This window comes from Lynx rufus, unplaced genomic scaffold, assembly GCF_022079265.1.
Source record: "Lynx rufus isolate CCGP_SWC_20201006 ecotype Redwood Valley unplaced genomic scaffold, mLynRuf1.p SCAF_42, whole genome shotgun sequence".
NCBI classification, from domain to species: Eukaryota; Metazoa; Chordata; class Mammalia; order Carnivora; family Felidae; genus Lynx; species Lynx rufus.
The window spans coordinates 75,295-93,475 of NW_025814859.1; the positions used below are offsets into that span (position 1 = coordinate 75,295).

Below are 18,181 nucleotides of genomic sequence, written 5' to 3' on the forward strand. Positions count from 1 at the left end.
GAAATCCCTGGGCACAGGATAACTGTTACAGTATTTATTACCACCAAGAATTTAAGGAAGGCTGCAAATGGCAACCCTATGTAATATTTTTTCCTTTCCCACTATTTTACCGAGTAGCTTGATGGTTGAGAGCTAGGATTTAGCACAATTATTTTGGTAGCATTCCCTGAAGATAAAGCAGCTGACCCCTCTTCCTGGTCAAAGTGCTTGGATTATGCTTCCCCAAACACATGACCGACCTCTAAATAACCAGGCCCTTTTCTGGTGTTTCCATTCTCACCTTGTGGGACTCCAACCAGTTCTGTTATACTGCTTAGTGAAAAAACAGGAAATCCAATCATTCCTGGCTCACCACCTTCATCCTCATTTCCCACTCATACTAGTATACTTTGGCTGTAGCCACTTTGGGTAATCAGCTGCACTGCAAACTTATTTTGTACTTTCACACCTCTGGGACTTTTCTGATGCTGATCCTTCAGCCTAGAATTCCCTTATATATCCTTTACATCCTGTCCATCACTTAGAGCTCAGTTTCTCCGTGACGCATGTGCCCCCATTCCTTTTTTTATGTCTTTTTAACGTTTATTTTTTTGAGACAGAGAGAGACAGAGCATGAACAGGGGAGGGTCAGAGAGAGAGGGAGACACAGAATCCGAAACAGGCTCCAGGCTCCGAGCTGTCGGCACAGAGCCTGACGCGGGGCTCGAACTCACAGACTGAGATCATGACCCAAGCCGAAGTTGGACGCTCAACCGACTGAGCCACCCAGGCGCCCCACATGTGCCCCTATTCCAAGACGTCTCAAACTAAGCTGTAATCCATGCTTGCTCCTTCTGTATTTATACCATATGTTAATTGACCCTACATTAGGGCAACTATTTCCATCTAACTTATATGAGTCATTTTTAATGAATAGGGTTAAAAAAATTCTTTGAATGGCAGACGGTGTCAGAGAACGTACTTATTCTGACAGAGACAGAGATTCTGACAGACTTGTGTTCAAATACTCCTCTCTTCCATTTGTTGCTCCCTGATTTTGAACAGGTAAATTCACTTCTGTGACCCAGTTTCCTCATCTGTAAAATGAGGACCATTAAGAGTAGCTACCTCATAGCTAACATTAAGTGTTTTAATGTGGGGCAAGTGAAAGTACCAGAAATTGCCTTGTACATAGTACATGCTCCATAAAGGTTAGCTCTCATTATTATCACCGTTGTTTGAACCTACCCCAGAATGTAAGCTCCATACAGAAAGAGGTAATCATTATGTTTGTCCTCTGGTGTATCCCTAGTACCCAGCACTGTGCCTGACGTGGTATGTACTCAAGAAATGTCTGCTGAGTGTGTGGGTAAATTAATGAAACCATAAAATAATTCTCATTGTTAGCATCCTCCTCTTCATCTTTGAATCTTCTGTTAACGTGGCGCTTTTTACCTCACAGAAAAACTGATGTCATTGAACATCTCTCATTCCTTGTTAATTCTGCTTTACCTCCGTTTGTTGCCCCTTTCTTGAATTCTCGGCTCTAAAATGTTTTAATCCAGCAGCAACCACTTCAACCACCCTAGTCTTCCTGGCAGCCCTAGTGGGCAGGAGTGGGGGACTGGAAGCGGGGCGTGGCCACCATGCCGCAGAACCAGACTGCGCCTGCGTAGGCTGCGGCAAAGCTAGGCACTGAGAAGCTAGCGGTCATTTGCTCACTGGTTGTGTAGAAAGATCGCTTCTCTCTCCAGCTCTCCCTCCTGATCCCGGGTCTCTGGCTTAGGATTTGTGCTGAGGCGCCGACTCCTACCATCCTCTCTCTGACAGATTGCTGATTTCCCCGTTCCTGCTGCTGACTCCTGGAACCATGTCTCTGGTAAGCCAGAACGCGCGCCGCGGCAGCGCAGAGACCACTGCAGATTACGGCGACCGTCAGGGTGAGATGCAGGCTAGTGACGCCTATGGGTCTCCGACCTCCATGCTTGTTCCCCAGGCCCTCCAGTGCCCTCATGCGCTAATCAACCCTCAGGATGCCAGCGCTTCCCAGACTGCGCAGGACCCAAATGACCTCGAGGTCCTAATTGAAGAGCAGTCCCAACGTTTGGGGGCGCTCAGGGTCCACGACCCTCTAGAAGACAGGTCAATTGCTTTGGTGAATTTCATGCGAATGAAAAGCCAAACCGAGGGTTCTATCCAGCAAGCAGAGATGCTAGAGTTCCTCAGAGAATACTCAGATCAGTTCCCTGAGATCCTTAGACGAGCCTCAGCCCACCTGGATCAGGTCTTTGGGTTGAACCTTAGGGTTCTTGATCCCCAGGCTGACATTTACAACCTAATCAGCAAACGGGGTTTCCAGACCACTGATCGCATAACAGAATCCTTGGATGTGCCAAAGGCAGGTCTCCTGGCCTTGGTCCTAGGCCACATCCTTCTGAATGGCAACCGGGCAAGAGAAGCATCCATTTGGGACCTGCTGTTAAAGGTTGATTTGCTGGGTGATCCCCAGAGGATCAACAACCTCTTTGGGAACACAAGGAACCTGCTCATTACTGACTTTGTGCGCATGCGGTTCTTGGAGTACTGGCCAGTATATGGCACTAATCCCCTCGAATTTGAGTTCTTGTGGGGCTCTAGAGCCCACATGGAAATCACAAAGATGGAAGCCCTGAAGTTTGTGGCAGAGGCCCATGATGAAGAACCCTGGAGCTGGCCAGAAGAATATAACAAGGCCCTGGAAGCTGACAAAGCCAAAGAAAGAAGACAGGCTGCTGGCTTGGAATTCTGGTCAGAGGACACTATGAACGATAAGGCCAATGATTTGGTCCAGTTGGCCATTAATGTCACTGAGGAGTTGCTGCCTATACATCAGGATGAGCTACTGGCTCACACTGGCAAAGAATTTGAGGAAGTGTTCCCAAATATCCTCAGTCGAGCTACTCTAATCCTTGATCTGTTCTATGGATTCTCTCTGATTGAGGTTGATACGAGTGAGCACATCTACCTCCTTGTCCAGCAACCAGAATCAGAAGAAGAGCAAATGATGTTAGACAGCCTGGGGAGACCCACTCAAGAATATGTGATGCCAATTTTGGGTTTGATCTTCCTGATGGGCAACCGCGTCAAAGAGGCCAACATTTGGAACATGCTTCGTAGATTTGGTGTGGATGTAGGGAGAAAGCATGCCATCACCTGCAAGCTTATGAGACAGCGCTACTTGGAATGCAGGCCACTGTCCTACTCTAATCCAGTTGAGTATGAGCTTCTATGGGGTCCTCGAGCTCACCTTGAAACTACCAAAATGAAAGCCTTGGAGTATATGGCCAGGCTGTACAGAAAGCGACCACAGGACTGGCCAGAGCAATATAGGGAGGCTGTTGAAGATGAGGAGGCCAGAGTCAGATCTGAGGCAACTGCCATGTTCTTCTTTGGCCCCATGTGAAATCTGGGAAAATGTATCACATTAGTTGGGTGTCATCAGTTATAGGTGCCCTGGGGAAATGGGCACTGGGGCCCCAAATCACAAGTCAGTCAGGGCTGGGGTGGAACGTATACATTGTGTTTGCTATTTGTGTTCTCTTTCTAATAGTATTCCCTCCCTTACAATATACCCTTGAATTAGGTTCATGATCAATGTTTATAAATTAAATTGCTCATTTGCTATCCCTGTCTTGTTTTAATATAAAACTCAGATATCTGTGTAAATTGTATTGGTAACGTTTACATCTTTCTATGATGTGGAAGAGAACATATAAATGTTCTTTAATTGCTTAAAATAATTAGTAAAATGTTGTGGTGCAAAAGTTAAGTAACAATAGTAACAACACACACACAACAAAATCAAACACAATATCACTGATCTGTGGATGCCTTCTTTGTGTCTACTGTTGTTGTGTAAGAAAAAAATTGCTGGCATTTACCTGTATTTGCTTTGCTGTTCCAAATGTAGTGAAAAATATAAGCATAATGAATTAGACACCATGCTTAAGGATTCTTTTATTCAACAAACATTTATTAAGCACCTGCCATGCTCAGAGCACATGCTTTGTGCTGGGAATATAAGGGTGAAGAAGACCCAGCTGAACCCAGGGCTTAAGGGGAAGGGGCCACTGAAGTAAACCAGAAAATGTTTTATTGCTGTGGTAATATAGTAGGGGTAAGCTCAGAGTGCTAGGAGAGACCACAGTAGTAACTTCCAACTAAACTGTAGGTGCTGGGAGGGGACAGTGGAGAAGGCAATGGGGCACAAGAAGGGCTAGGGAAGGGGCAGGGGTGTCCAGCAAATGATTAGTGGGGGAGTGGGTGAGGTGGTTGAAGGGGAGTATGAGGTGCTATGTAGGGCTGAGGGCAAATTCTCCTTTAGTGACTTCTTTCCTAAGACCTGAGATTGGAAAGGAGGAGGGAGGGATTGTTGATGAAGTCAGGGGCGGTATGTAAAAACACCTTTTGGGGGATTCAGAAAGACAGTGTTGAGATCAAGGGGGAAGTGGGAGAGGGAAGCCTGGGGCAGAGATAACAAAGACCCATATTCTCAGAGAGTGGGTCTTGGGAACCAATAATGATTCTCCTGAAGGCAACTGATCTTGGATCTTGGGTCAGACCGAAGAATCTACCTGAAGCTCTACCCAGCAATCTCTGCCACTGCAGTTTACTTCCACATCCAAGCTGTTAAGGTGAGTACTTTGGCTCTCTTCATCCTGATCCTTCACGCAGCCTCTAACCCTGCTCACAGCTGTCCCTAAACTTTCCCCAGAGAGCCTGCAAAAAACAATTTCTGTAAGGGAGCCCTGGCTCAGTAGTGGATATTATATGGAAAGTCATCTATTACGCAGGGGGGGGGAATTGCCCGCCATTGGTTTAGGTTTTATGTTTCCTCACCCCCTGACACCCATAAGCTTTCTGCCCTTTCATCCATTTAATCATTAAGGGCTACCCCAAACTGCCACCTCCTAACAAATGAGAGAAGACTTTCCTCACATTTAAGTCAGCCTCAGGAAGAGAATGACACAACTGTCTCGCCGGGGGAGGGACAAAAAGAAGGGAGATAACCGTTTTGTTTCCAAATCCCCCCGCCTGCAGAAGTCAGATTAGAGCTGCCAGCTTGGGGAAGCCACTGCGCATGTCCACTCCGCGGTTGCCCGGGAGATACACCCCCACCTGGTCTCAGCGATCTTTCCTATCGTAACATTCCGCGAAAAACTGAACACTAAGGGCAGGATTTCTAGTAATGAGAAAATGAGTAACTAGAGAGCTAGAGCTAAAGGGGTTCTGGAAAATAGGCTGGGGGTGGAGTTGTGAGGCGGGAGAATATCTAACTCAAAATCTGGGATCTTGAAGTAGAGTCCTGCCTGTGTGCTGAGAGCTCTCATTCTTTAGCCTCCGTGGACCCTTAATATGTACATGCTTCTGGGGCGGGGAGAGGGGCAAGCAGATTATCGTTACAAGTTTTTTTGCTCTGATTTTTTGGGTTAGTGCATTTTCTGGATGTCGAGAACATAAGCTCTTCTGGGGATACGAGTGGAGAGAAACCTGTCAAGGGGAAGGTGTAGCATCTGGACCAACAATAGTGTAAAGTTGCCAACTTTTTTAGTAATAAATTTGTGCCAGGCACTGTGCTGGGTCTTCACCTCCTTTAGCTCTAATCTTTCCACCAGTTCTCAAAGAAACGTTTTAATAGCCTCATTTGACACTGTAGGAAACTGAGGCTTAAATCATATGCCAAAGGTCACGCAACCAGTCAGGGAATGTTGGGATTAGAGTCTAAGGCTGCCTTTGGCTACAGTTCACACTCTTTCCGGTGCACTGCATCATACTCCCCCTCCAGTTTGTGTTATGTTTTCATTCAAATTTATTGATTCTCAAGAAATGTAAGAAAGGGCTGCATGACAGGATGGGAGGGGCAAGACGATAGCCCTCTGGGGGAGGATGAAAGTGAGGCTGAAATTTCTCCCGTCTCTTCCTTGTTCCATCACCCAGGCTCCATGAGGGCTGTCTAGGTGTAGAAAGCATAGTTTTGTCCAATCTCCCTACTCTATCCTGTGAGTCTTCCCCAATTTGCCCTATTCCTGAAAGCTTTCAGCCTAATCTGTTTTCACCCAGGGAAAGTCAAATGTCACCTTTTGTGGACCTATAGAAATTTTTGGCAATGTTTTTTGTAATCCTGAAAGAACAATGACCTGACAGAGCTCATGCCTTGCCCAGGGGAGCTAAGGATGCAAAAACAGAAGTGGGAAATAGCCCATGTCACAGATGCCAAATGCAGTTTCCCAGAAGTAATAAAGGTGAGACTTGCATGGAGCACATGCCTATGGTGAGGGAAAGGATGTAGTCTCTCTGTGGCTACAGCCATTTCTTTGAAAGCCATGAGAGGCCTGGGTACTCTCCTTTCTACACATGCCATATTAGAATTAGCACTCCCTAGGAGAAACACTAGTGGTGGAAGTGAGTGTCTGGTAAACAAGTCTTACAGAACATGCTGCATGAATTAATTCAATGTACAATCACCCTTAAGCTTTTAAACACTGGACCAAATATCCCTCTTCTCTGTGTGAATTAATTTGAAAAATGGTACAACCTGAGTTCATTTGCAGACTCTTTGGGCCATCAATATCAAGTATTGAAACATTGGCCAAGTTAGGGCTTGCAGAATGGGTGTTGGTTAGATATGGGTTCATCATCCAACATATACATTGCCATTCAGATTCCCCTTTGATCCTTCCTGGAAAGAAAACATTGAGAATACATTTACTTTCAGTTGCTGAGGCCCAGGAGTGTCCTCTTTTGGAGAAGATGGGTGGTTAGGGAAGACTTTTCCTGCCTTCTCTCCATCAGTTTCTGTATACACACTCAAGCCATCACAAATGAGCGTTACAATTCAAGGAAAAGCTGAGCTGGACTGGCGTATGCGGACTTCGAGGCAATTCTATCAGCCCTAGAATTGCTGCCTGTAGACCCTCTGATACCAACAATCTAGACCAGGCTGTAAGTATCCTTTAGGGTCAGAAAAGAACCCCACAGTCTCCTCCTACCTTCCTAGTGGGGATCTCCAGACAGTGAGATTTTCTCACTCTACATAGTTTCTCTTCCCCCTCAATGAGTACTCAGCAATGTCTTAAGGAATTCTCTCCAGACAGAGTTTGAGGCTAGTTTTAAAGAAATTTGAAAAAGAATGATCAGAGTGGGCCCTGGCTCCCTCAGACATTTCTGTTCCAGGCCTCATGCAAATACTCTAAGCACATAATAAGGAGAGTACAGTATATCAGAATAATTATGAACTCTGGATCTGGCCAGTGTTGGCTCTCTCACTTCCTGGCTGTGTGACTTTGGACTTAACATCTCTATCTAGACTACTTAAAGCGATTTTCAAGAAATTGATAGAAAGCCCAGGGTCACACACTTACTATTTGATGATGTCAGCACTATAACCCAGGCCAATTATATATTCGTCTAGTGATATTTCAGTTCTACACACTGCTTTTAAGACTACTTGTCAACATCTTGGTAGCTGAGTTCAAATGAATATAGAGTTCTTAGAATTACTAGCATTGTTTTTTTTTTAGCAATTATTTTAGGTGAATATTAGACCCAGGCTAATTATAAATTATGAAGTTTAGCTGTGTTAATAACATATCCTTTGCAAACACCTATCCACAAGACACTTTTTAAGGGGCTCCTGTGTGGTCTTTTCAAGCAGGCCTCAGTGACTTTTAAGGAATTATCTGTTTTATATACCACTCAGAGAGTCCCGAACAGTGAAGACGACTTCCCTCATAAAAGGGCAGGGTTAGGAAGGGAATTACGAGCCAAAGCCTGATGTCTGGGCAGCCTTATTTCTTATTTTATTTTATTTATAATTAAAAATATTTTTGATGTTTATTTTTGAAAGAGAGAGACAGAGCACAAGTAGGGGAGGGACAGAGAGAGAGAGAGAGAGAGAGAGGGAGACACAGAATCCAAATCAGGCTCCAGGCTCTGAGCTGTCAGCACAGAGCCAGACACGGGGCTTGAACCCACAAACTGAGATCCTGACCTGAGCCAAAGTTGGACGCTTACCTGAGCCACCTAGGTGCCTCTCTTATTTTATTTTTTTATTTGAGTGTTTAACACACAATGTTGTATTAGTTTCAGGTACACAACTTAGTGATTTGAGAAATTTATACATTATGCTATGTTCACAAGTGTAACTACCATTTGTTACATTGCATCCCTATTACAATATCATTGACAATGTTCCTTATGTTGTGCCTTTTACTCTGGTGACTTACTCATTACATTACTGGAGGCCTGCATCTCCTTCTCTTCTTCACCAGTTTTGTCCAACCCCTCACTCCTCTCCCCTCTAGCAACCATCAGTTTGTTCTTTGTATTTTACAGGTCTGATTCTTCTTTTTGTTTCCTTATTCATTTTTTTTTTTGCAATCCCACTTATAAGTGGAATCTGTCTTTCTCAGTATGACTTATTTCACTTAGTACAATACCATCTAGGTCCATACATGTTGTCTCAAATGGCACGATCTCACCTTTTTTATGGCTGTGTAATATTTCATATATATATATATATATATATATATATATATATATATATTACATTTTCTTTTAAGTTCATTTTGTTAAGTTTATTTTCTCTTTATTTTGAGAGAGAGACAGAGAGAGAGAGAGAGACAGAGAGAGACAGAGAGAGAGCAAGTAGAGGAGGGACAGAGAGGCAGGGGAGAGAGAATCCTAAGCAGGCTCCACACTGCCAGCACAGAGCCCAATGTGGGACTTGAACCCACAAACTGTGAGATCATGACCTGGGCTGAAACCAAGTGTCAGACACTTAACCAACTGAGCCAACTGTGCCCCAATATCATATTTTCATTATACATTTGTCTACTGATGGACACTTAGGTTGCTTCCATATCTTGTCTATTATCAACAATGCTGCAATAAACATAAGGGTACATATGCCTTTTCAAATTAGTGTTTTTGTTTTCTTTGGGTAAATACCCAGTGGTGAAATTATTGGATCATATAGTATTTCTATTTTTTTTTTTTACAACCTTCATACTGTTTTCCACAGTGGCTATACTAATTTACATTCCTAGGAACAGTGCACAAGGGTTCCTTTTCTCCACATCCTAACACGTTATTTCTTGTCACTTTCATTTTAATCATTCTTACTGTTGTAATATGTAATTGTGGTTTTGATTTGCATCTCCCTGATGATGAGTGGTGTTGAGCATCTTTTCAAGTGTCTGTTGGTCATCTGTCTGCTTTGGTAAAATGTCTATTCAGTTTCTCTACCCACTTTTTAATTGGATTGTTTGTTTTTTAGGTGTTGAGTTGTAGAAGTTTTTTGTATATTTTGGATATTAATTGGACAAACCATTTGCAAATATCTTCTCCCATTCAGTAGGTTGGTGTTCTTTTTTGTTGTTGCTGTTGGTGGTGGTGGTTTCACGCACTGTGAAATAGTTTTTTATTTTGATGTAGTCCCAATAGTTTATTTTTGCTTTTGTTTCCCTTGCCTTAGGGGACATATCTAGAAAAATGTTTCTATGACTGATGTCAGAAAAGTTACTGCCCATGCTCTTTTCTAGGATTTTTATGGTTTCAGGTCTCATGCTTAGGTCTTTAATTCATTTTGAGTTTATTTTGGTGTATGTTGTTAGAAAGTGGTCCAGTTTTAGTCTTTTACATGTAGCTGTCCGGTTTTCTCAGCACCATTCATTGAAAAGAGTGTCTTTTCCCCATTGTATATTCTTGCCTCCTTTGTCATAGATTAACTGACCGTATTATCATGTGTTTAGTTCTGGAGACTCTATTCTTTTCTATTGATTTATGTGTCTATTTTTTGTGCCAGTACCATACTGTTTTGATTACTACAGCTTTGTAGTATATCTTGACATCTGGAATTTTGATACCTCCACTTTTTTCTTCTTTCTCGGGATTGCTTTGGCTATTCAGGGTCTTCTGTGGTTCCATACAAATTTTAGGATTATTTGTTATAGTTTTCTGAAAAAATGCTGTTGGTATTATGATAAGGATTGCAGTAAATCTGTAGGTTGTTTTTGGTAATGTGGACATATTAACAATATTAATTCTTCCAATCCATGCTCATGGAATATCTTTCCATTTGTGTCATCTTTAATTTCTTTCATCAGTGTTTTAGAGTGTTTGGAGTACAGGTCTTTCACCTCTTTGGTTAAGTTTATTCCTAGTTATTTTATTATTTTTTGGGTGCATTTATAAATGGTGTTATTTTAAAAAAAATTTATCTTTCTAAGTAGGCTTATTTCAGAGTACTTTTCTCCTTAGAGCATTTAGTTTGGCATGGGATGGCCAGAGTATGGACTCTGTCCTCTGAATGTCCACTTTCCTCAAAACATAGAAGTAGCATGAAGAAAGTGAAAACACAAGAATTGTCATCACTTCTGAATCTGCCTTCTATTCTGAAGCCTTAACCTGCTTGGACTGCTCAGAGAAGCTTCCTGGCCATTGAGTTTGGCAGCAACAAGGGTGCCTTGGGATGTTCTAGGAGAAGATGCCCATTATTCCAGACAGTGAGGGAGACCACCCTGAGATCCAGCTCTAGAGAACTATTTTCACAAAGGACTTCTCTCCTTTCTTTGGATTGGGGAATGTGAGGAGTGTAAGGCCTAGGATGAGAGAAGTAAAGAGAGGGAGCTTTGGCACAGCTGCTAACCATTTATAGCATATCTCCTCACACAACTATGGGCATGGGAAGAAAGTCAGTAGCCAGACATGCTGAGTGAACATAAGTCAATGACCAGCTATGACAGGGAACAAACTGGCCTTTGAGATCAATGGCAGCTCCCAAGCCTCTTGTTTGCATGGCCTTTACTGCCAACTCTACCCAGAAGGAGTCAGACCTAGTTCAGCCCAATCCACAGGTAGTTACACCAAAATCTGTCCTGGCATCTGAGACTCATTTACACTGAAGGAGCCCCTGGAAGTCAGGCTTGTCAAAAGGCCACTTTCCCAGTTCAGTTTAACAAGCAATTGCTGAACACCTGCTATATGCTAGCCTAGTTATAATAGAAACTAGGACACAGGGATGAATCAAATGTGGCCTTCACCTTATCTGTGTTCTAATTATCTATTCAGTTTGGAGTCTGTACAACTACATAACCAATCTATTAAGGTTTTATTCCAAAGTATAACTTTTTCATTTCTAGAATTTCTGTTTCTTTTTCAAACATACCTTATGTTTTTCAAGATAAGGATGCTGTTTTTTTCTTATTGATCCCAGTCTCTTTTTAATCTCTTTAAACATTTTAATCAGTCTTATTGTAAAGCTTTTTTTATATTTTCCTATTTCTTAGTTGTTAATTCTGTCATTTGATGGGTCTGCTCAGTATCTAATGGTGGTGATTTTTTTTTGTATGTGCTTTATAACTCATATCTGTGTGCTAATTTAGTGCTAATCAGACTATCTCTGCTGCCAATCTTTCCCTCTTGGGGAGAAGGCATGAAGTTACACATAGTCTGGTGCAGCTGTTCCACTGTAGTCCTTCAAGTACAGACATCATGTCTTCCTGAGCTTAGAGGCTCTCTGAATCTCCTTTGAAAGAATACCTCCTGCCCCATGTAAGCCTTCTCCTTTTCATATGTCTTTAAGACATTTATCCAAATCTTTGCTGCCTTCTATGGTTCAGTGCTCTTATAGTTTACTCGTTTTATAAATCTTTAGTGTCATTTCAATGGTATTTTGGAAAGAAAGGGAAAAGAGGGATGTAATTCAACATCTTGACCAGAACACAGCACTTATTTCAATAGGGAAAAGTTGAAGTCAACCTAAGGTCTCACAGCATATACTTTGGTTTTACTTGGTAATAGAATTAGGGTCCCTCCTTTCAATGGAACAATTGAAATATTTGGGAATGATGGAGTAGAAGACTAGTAAAGAATAACAAATGATATTCAGTATGTATTGTTAACTACAAAATACAAGCTATGAGACAATAAATACAGAGTCAATATTGTCTTGTAAAAATGTATGTGCAAGTATTAGAAATACATTTTTTAACTTATGAATAGTGATGTGGTAGACAAAATAATAGTCCCCCAATGATGTCCATGTCATGATCCCTGGAACTTGTTAATATGCTACTTTAAACAGCAAAAGGGACTTTTCAGATATGATTGAATTAAGGAACATGACCTAGGGAGGTTGTCCTGGATTATGCAGATGGATACAATGTAATCACAGTCATCTTTATATGAGGATGGCAGGAAGAACAGTAGTAGGTGATGTGACAAAGGAAGCAAGAGACTGAAGAGATATGAGGAAGGGGTCATGAACCAAGAAATGCAGACAAGCCTCTAGAGGTTGAAAAAGGCAAAGAAATGGATTCTCTCCGCAGAGACTCAAGAAAGAATGAACCCTGTTGGGACCTTGACTTTAGTCCAGTGAGACTAATTTTGGACTTCTGACCTCCAGAATTATAAAATAATAATTCTACCAAGTATGTAGTAATTTCTTACAGCAGCAATACGAACTAATGCAAGTGCTTACCATACGTTAGAGAAATTTAGAGTGATTTAAGTTTCTATTTTGCTTGAAAAAAATTAACATTCACATAAATAAGGGACCATAGTTAAAGCACCTAAATCTGTCAATAACAATGAGACACTGGTTGTCAGCTTATGGTTGTAAAAAATAGAAGTATTGTAATATCCATGGGAGGAGAACGCATAAGGAAAAAAAATGCATGTACTTATATGTCTCTTAGAAATATAAATTAGTATTGGGTTTTATAGGGCTACATTAAATAGAACACAAAAATTTTTAAGAAATAATTATCTAATGGTACACTGCAGTTCCATTTCTAAGAATGAATTTTGAGAAAACATTTTTGGATATAAACTTACATTTGGCTTGAAGGATTATTTCAGAATTATTTAAATGAAAACAAATGCCAATGAAAACCAATTAATAAAAACATCAGCTAAATCTTCAATATCAGTTGATTGGTAAGGAAAATAAAAGTCTGTCTATGTAATAGAATGACATATAAACATTAGAAATGATGTACAACTGATGAAAGGATAAAGAATTGTGGTTTATATATACAATGGAATACTACTTGGCAATGAGAAAGAATGAAATATGGCCTTATTTTTCAATATATGAACTTTATTGTCAAATTGGTTTCCATACAACACCCAGTGCTCATCCCAAAAGGTGCCCTCCTCAATACTCATCACCCACCCTACCCTCCTTCCCACCCCCCATCAGCCCTCAGTTTGTCCACAGTTTTTAAGAGTCTCTTATGCTTTGGCTCTCTCCCACTCTAACCTCTTTTTTTTTCCTTCCCCTCCCCCATGGGTTTCTGTTAAGTTTCTCAGGATCCACATAAGACTGAAAACATATGGTATCTGTCTTTCCCTGTATGGCTTATTTCACTTAGCATAACACTCCCCAGTTCCATCCACGTTGCTACAAAGGGCCATATTTCATTCTTTCTCATTGCCACATAGTACTCCATTGTGTATATAAACCACAGTTTCTTTATCCATTCATTAGTTGATGGACATTTAGGATCTTTCCATAATTTGGCTATTGTTGAGAGTGCTACTATAAACATTGGGGTACAAGTGCCCCTATGCATCAGTACTCCTGTATCCCTTGGGTAAATTCCTAGCAGTGCTACTGCTGGGTCATAGGGTAGGTCTATTTTTAATTTTCTGAGGAACCTCCACACTGTTTTCCAGAGCAGCTGCACCAATTTGCATTCCCACCAACAGTGCAAGAGGGTTCCCATTTCTCCACATCCTCTCCAGCATCTATAGTCTCCTGATTTGTTCATTTTGGCCACTCTGACTGGCGTGAGGTGATATCTCAGTGTGGTTTTGATTTGTATTTCCCTGAGGAAGAGCGACATTGAGCATCTTTTCATGTGCCTGTTGGCCATCTGGATGTCTTCTTTAGAGAAGTGTCTATTCATGTTTTCTGCCCATTTCTTCACTGGGTTATTTGTTTTCTGGGTGTGGAGTTTGGTGAGTTCTTTATAGATTTTGGATACTAGCCCTTTGTCCGATACGTCATTTGCAAATATCTTTTCCCATTCCGTTGGTTGCCTTTTAGTTTTGTTGGGTGTTTCCTTTGCTGTGCAGAAGTTTTTCATCTTCATAAGGTCCCAGTAGTTCATTTTTGCTTTTAATTCCCTTCCTTTGGGGATGTGTCAAGTAAGAAATTGCTACGACTGAGGTAAGAGAGGTCTTTTCCTGCTTTCTCCTCTAGGGTTTTGATGGCTTCCTGTCTCACATCCAGGTCCTTTATCCATTGAGATTATTTTTGTGAATGGTGTGAGAAAGTGGTCTAGTTTCATCCTTCTGCATGTTGCTGTCCAGTTCTCCAAGGACCATTTGTTAAAGGGACTGTCTTTTTTTTCCATTGGATGTTCTTTCCTGCTTTGTCAAAGATGAGTTGGCCATACTTTTGTGGGTCTAGTTCTGGGGTTTCTATTCTATTCCATTGGTCTATGTGTCTCTTTTTGTGCCAATACCATGCTGTCTTGATGATGACAGCTTTGTAGTAGAGGCTAAAGTCTGGGATTGTGATGCCTCCTGCTTCGGTCTTCTTCAAAATTCCTTTGGCTATTCGGGGCCTTTTGTGGTTCCATATGAATTTTGGGATTGCTTGTTCTAGCTTTGAGAAGAATGCTGGTGCAAATTTGATTGGGATTGCATTGAATGTGTAGATAGCTTTGGGTAGTATTGACAATTTGACAATATTTATTCTTCCAATCCATGAGCACGGAATGTCTTTCCATTTCTTTATATCTTCTTCAATTTTCTTCATTAGCTTTCTACAGTTTTCAGCATACAGATCTTTTACATCTTTGGTTAGATTTATCCCTAGGTATTTTATGCTTCTTGGTGCAATTGTGAATGGGATCAGTTTCTTTATTTGTCTTTCTGTTGCTTCATTGTTAGTGTATAAGAATGCAGCTGATTTCTGTACATTGATTTTGTATCCTGCAACTTTGCTGAATTCATGTATCAGTTCTAGCAGACTTTTGGTGGAGTCTATCGGATTTTCCATGTATAATATCATGTCATCTGCAAAAAGTGTAAGCTTGACTTCATCTTTGCCAATTTGGATGCTTTTGATTTCCTTTTGTTGTCTGATTGCTGATGCTAGAACTTCCAACACTTTGTTAAACAACAGTGATGTGAGTGTGCATCCCTGTTGTGTTCCTTATCTCAGGGGAAAAGTTCTCAGAGTTTCCCCGTTGAGGATGCTATTAGCTGTGGGCTTTTCATAAATGGCTTTTATGATCTTTAAGTATGTTCCTTCTATCCCGACTTTCTCGAGGGTTTTTATTAAAAAACGTTGCTGAATTTTGTCAAAGGCCTTTTCTGCATCGATTGACAGGATCATATGGTTCTTATCTTTTCTCTTATTAATATGATGTATCACGTTGATTGATTTGCAAATGTTGAACCAGCCCTGCAGCCCAGGAATGAATCCCACTTGATCATGGTGAATAATTCTTTTTATAAGCTGTTGAAATTGATTTGCTAGTATCTTATTGAGAATTTTTGCATCAATATTCATCAGAGATATTGGCCTGTAGTTCTCTTTTTTTACTGGTTCTGTCTGGTTTGGGAATCAAAGGAATGCTGGATCATAGAATGAGTCTGGAAGTTTTCCTTCCTTTTCTATTTCTTGAAATAGCTTGAGAAGGATAGGTATTATCTCTGCTTTAAATGTCTGGTAGAACTCCCCTGGGAAGCCATCTGGCCCTGGACTCTTATTTGTTGGGAGAATTTTGATAACTGACTCAATTTCATCTCTGGTTATGGGTCTGTTCAAGCTTTCTATTTCCTCCTGATTGAGTTTTAGAAGTGTGTGGGTGTTTAGAAATTTGTCCATTTTTTCCAGGTTGTCTAGTTTGTTGGCATATAATTTTTCATAGTATTCCCTGAGAATTGCTTGTATTTCTGAGGGATTGGTTGTAATAATTCCATTTTCATTCATGATTTTATCTATTTGGGTCATCTCCTTTTTCTTTTTGAGAAGCCTGGCTAGAGGTTTATCAATTTTGTTTATTTTTTCAAAAAACCAACTCTTGGTTTCGTTGATCTGCTCTACGGTTTTTTTTAGATTCTGTATTGTTTATTTTTGCTCTGATCTTTATTATTTCTCTTCTTCTGCTGGGTTTAGGCTGTCTTTGCTGTTCTGATTCTATTTCTTTTTGGTGTGCTGTTAGATTTTGTATTTGGGATTTTTCTTCTTTCTTGAGATAGGCCTGGATGGCAATGTATTTTCCCCTCAGGACTGCCTTCGCTGCATCCCAAAGCGTTTGGATTGTTGTATTTTCATTTTCATTTGTTTCCATATATTTTTTAATTTCTTCCCTAATTGCCTGGTTGACAAACTCATTCTTTAGTAGGGTGTTCTTTAACCTCCATGCTTTTGGAGGTTTTCCACCTTTTTCCTGTGGTTGTTTCAAGCTTCATAGCATTGTGGTCTGAAAGTATGCATGGCATGATTTCAATTCTTGTATACTTATGAAGGGCCTTTTTGTGACCCAGTATGTGATCTATCTTAGAGAATGTTCCATGTGCACTCCAGAGGAATGTATATTCTGCTGCTTGGATGCAGAGTTCTAAATATATCTGTCAAGCCCATCTGATCCAATGTATCACTCAGGGCCCTTGTTTCTTTTTTGACCGTGTGTCTAGATGATCTATCCATTTCTGTAAGTGGGGTGTTAAAGTCCCCTGCAATTACCACATTCTTATCAATAAGGTTGCTTGTGTTTGTAATTGTTTTATATATTTGGGGGCTCCTTTACTTGGCGCATAGACATTTATAATTGTTAGCTCTTCCTGATGGATAGACCCTGTGAGTATTATATAATGCCCTTCTTCATCTCTTGTTACAGCCTTTAATTTAAAGTCTAGTTTGTCTGATATAATATGGCTACTCCAGCTTTCTTTTAACTTCCAGTAGCATGGTAAATAGTTCTCCATCCCCTCACTTTCAATCTGAAGGTGTCCTCGGGTCTAAAATGAGTATTTTGTAGACAGCAAATACATGGGTCTTGTTTTTTTATCCACTCTGATACCCTATGTCTTTTCGTTGGTGCATTTAGTCCATTTACGTTCAGTGTTATTATAGAAAGATATGGGTTTAGAGTCATTGAGATGTCTGTAGGTTTCATGCTTGTAGCGATGTGTCTGGTACTTTGTCTCACAGGCTCCCCCTTAGGATCTCTTGTAGGGCTGGTTTAGTGGTGACAAATTCCTTCAGTTTTTGTTTGTTTGGGAAGACCTTTATCTCCCCTTCTATTCTAAATGACAGACTTGCTGGATAAAGGATTCTCGGCTGCATATTTTTTCTGTTCATCACATTGAAGATCTCCTGCCATTCCTTTCTGGCCTGCCAAGTTTCAGTAGAGAGATCGGTCACAAGTCTCATAGGTCTCCCTTTATATGTTAGAGCACGTTTATCCCTCGCTGCTTTCAGAAGTTTCTCTTTATCCTTGTATTTTGCCAGTTTCACTATGATATGTCATGCAGAAGATCGATTCAAGTTACGTCTGAAGGGAGTTCTCTGTGCCTCTTGGATTTCAATGCCTTTTTCCTTCCCCAGTTCAGGGAAGTTCTCAGCTATTATTTCTTCAAGTACACCTTCAGCACCTTTCCCTCTCTCTTCATCCTCTGGAATACCAATTATGCGTAGATTATTTCTCTTCAGTGCATCACTTAGTTCTCTAATTCTCCCCTCATACTCCTGTATTTTTTTATCTCTCTTTTTCTCAGCTTCCTCTTTTTCCATAATTTTATCTTCTAGTTCACCTATTCTCTCCTCTGCCTCTTCAATCTGAGCCGTGGTTGTTTACATTTTATTTTGCAGCTCGTTTATAGCATTTTTTACCTCCTCCTGACTGTTCCTTAGTCCCTTGATCTCTGTAGCAAGAGATTCTCTGCTGTCCTCTATACTGTTTTCAAGCTCAGCGATTAATTTTATGACTATTATTCTAAATTCACTTTCTGTTATATTGTTTGAATCATTTTTGATCAGTTCGTTAGCTGTTGTTATTTCCTGGACGTTTTTCTGAAGGGGAATTCTTCCGTTTGGTCATTTTGGATAGTCCCTGGAGTGGTGTGGGACTGCGGGGCACTTCCCCTGTGCTGTCTTGAATAACTTGCGTTGGTGGGCGGGGACGCAGTTAGACCTGAT

At 40.9% G+C, this 18,181-nt stretch overlaps 1 protein-coding gene across 1 annotated transcript; it reads left to right on the top strand.

Moving 5' to 3' along the window:
- The first annotated feature begins 1,729 nt into the window (after window positions 1-1,729).
- On the top strand, window positions 1,730-3,936 carry MAGEE2 (MAGE family member E2). The gene has a single exon (XM_047097819.1). It carries the CDS (start codon window positions 1,850-1,852, stop codon window positions 3,419-3,421), a length of 1,572 nt encoding a protein of 523 aa, XP_046953775.1. The 5' UTR covers window positions 1,730-1,849; the 3' UTR covers window positions 3,422-3,936.
- Window positions 3,937-18,181: the final 14,245 nt, after the last annotated feature.

What these genes read in the sequence shown, in the direction of transcription:
- MAGEE2 (XM_047097819.1), top strand. Translation starts at nt 1,850, where the DNA reads ATGTCTCTGGTAAGCCAGAACGCGCGCCGCGGCAGCGCAGAGACCACT.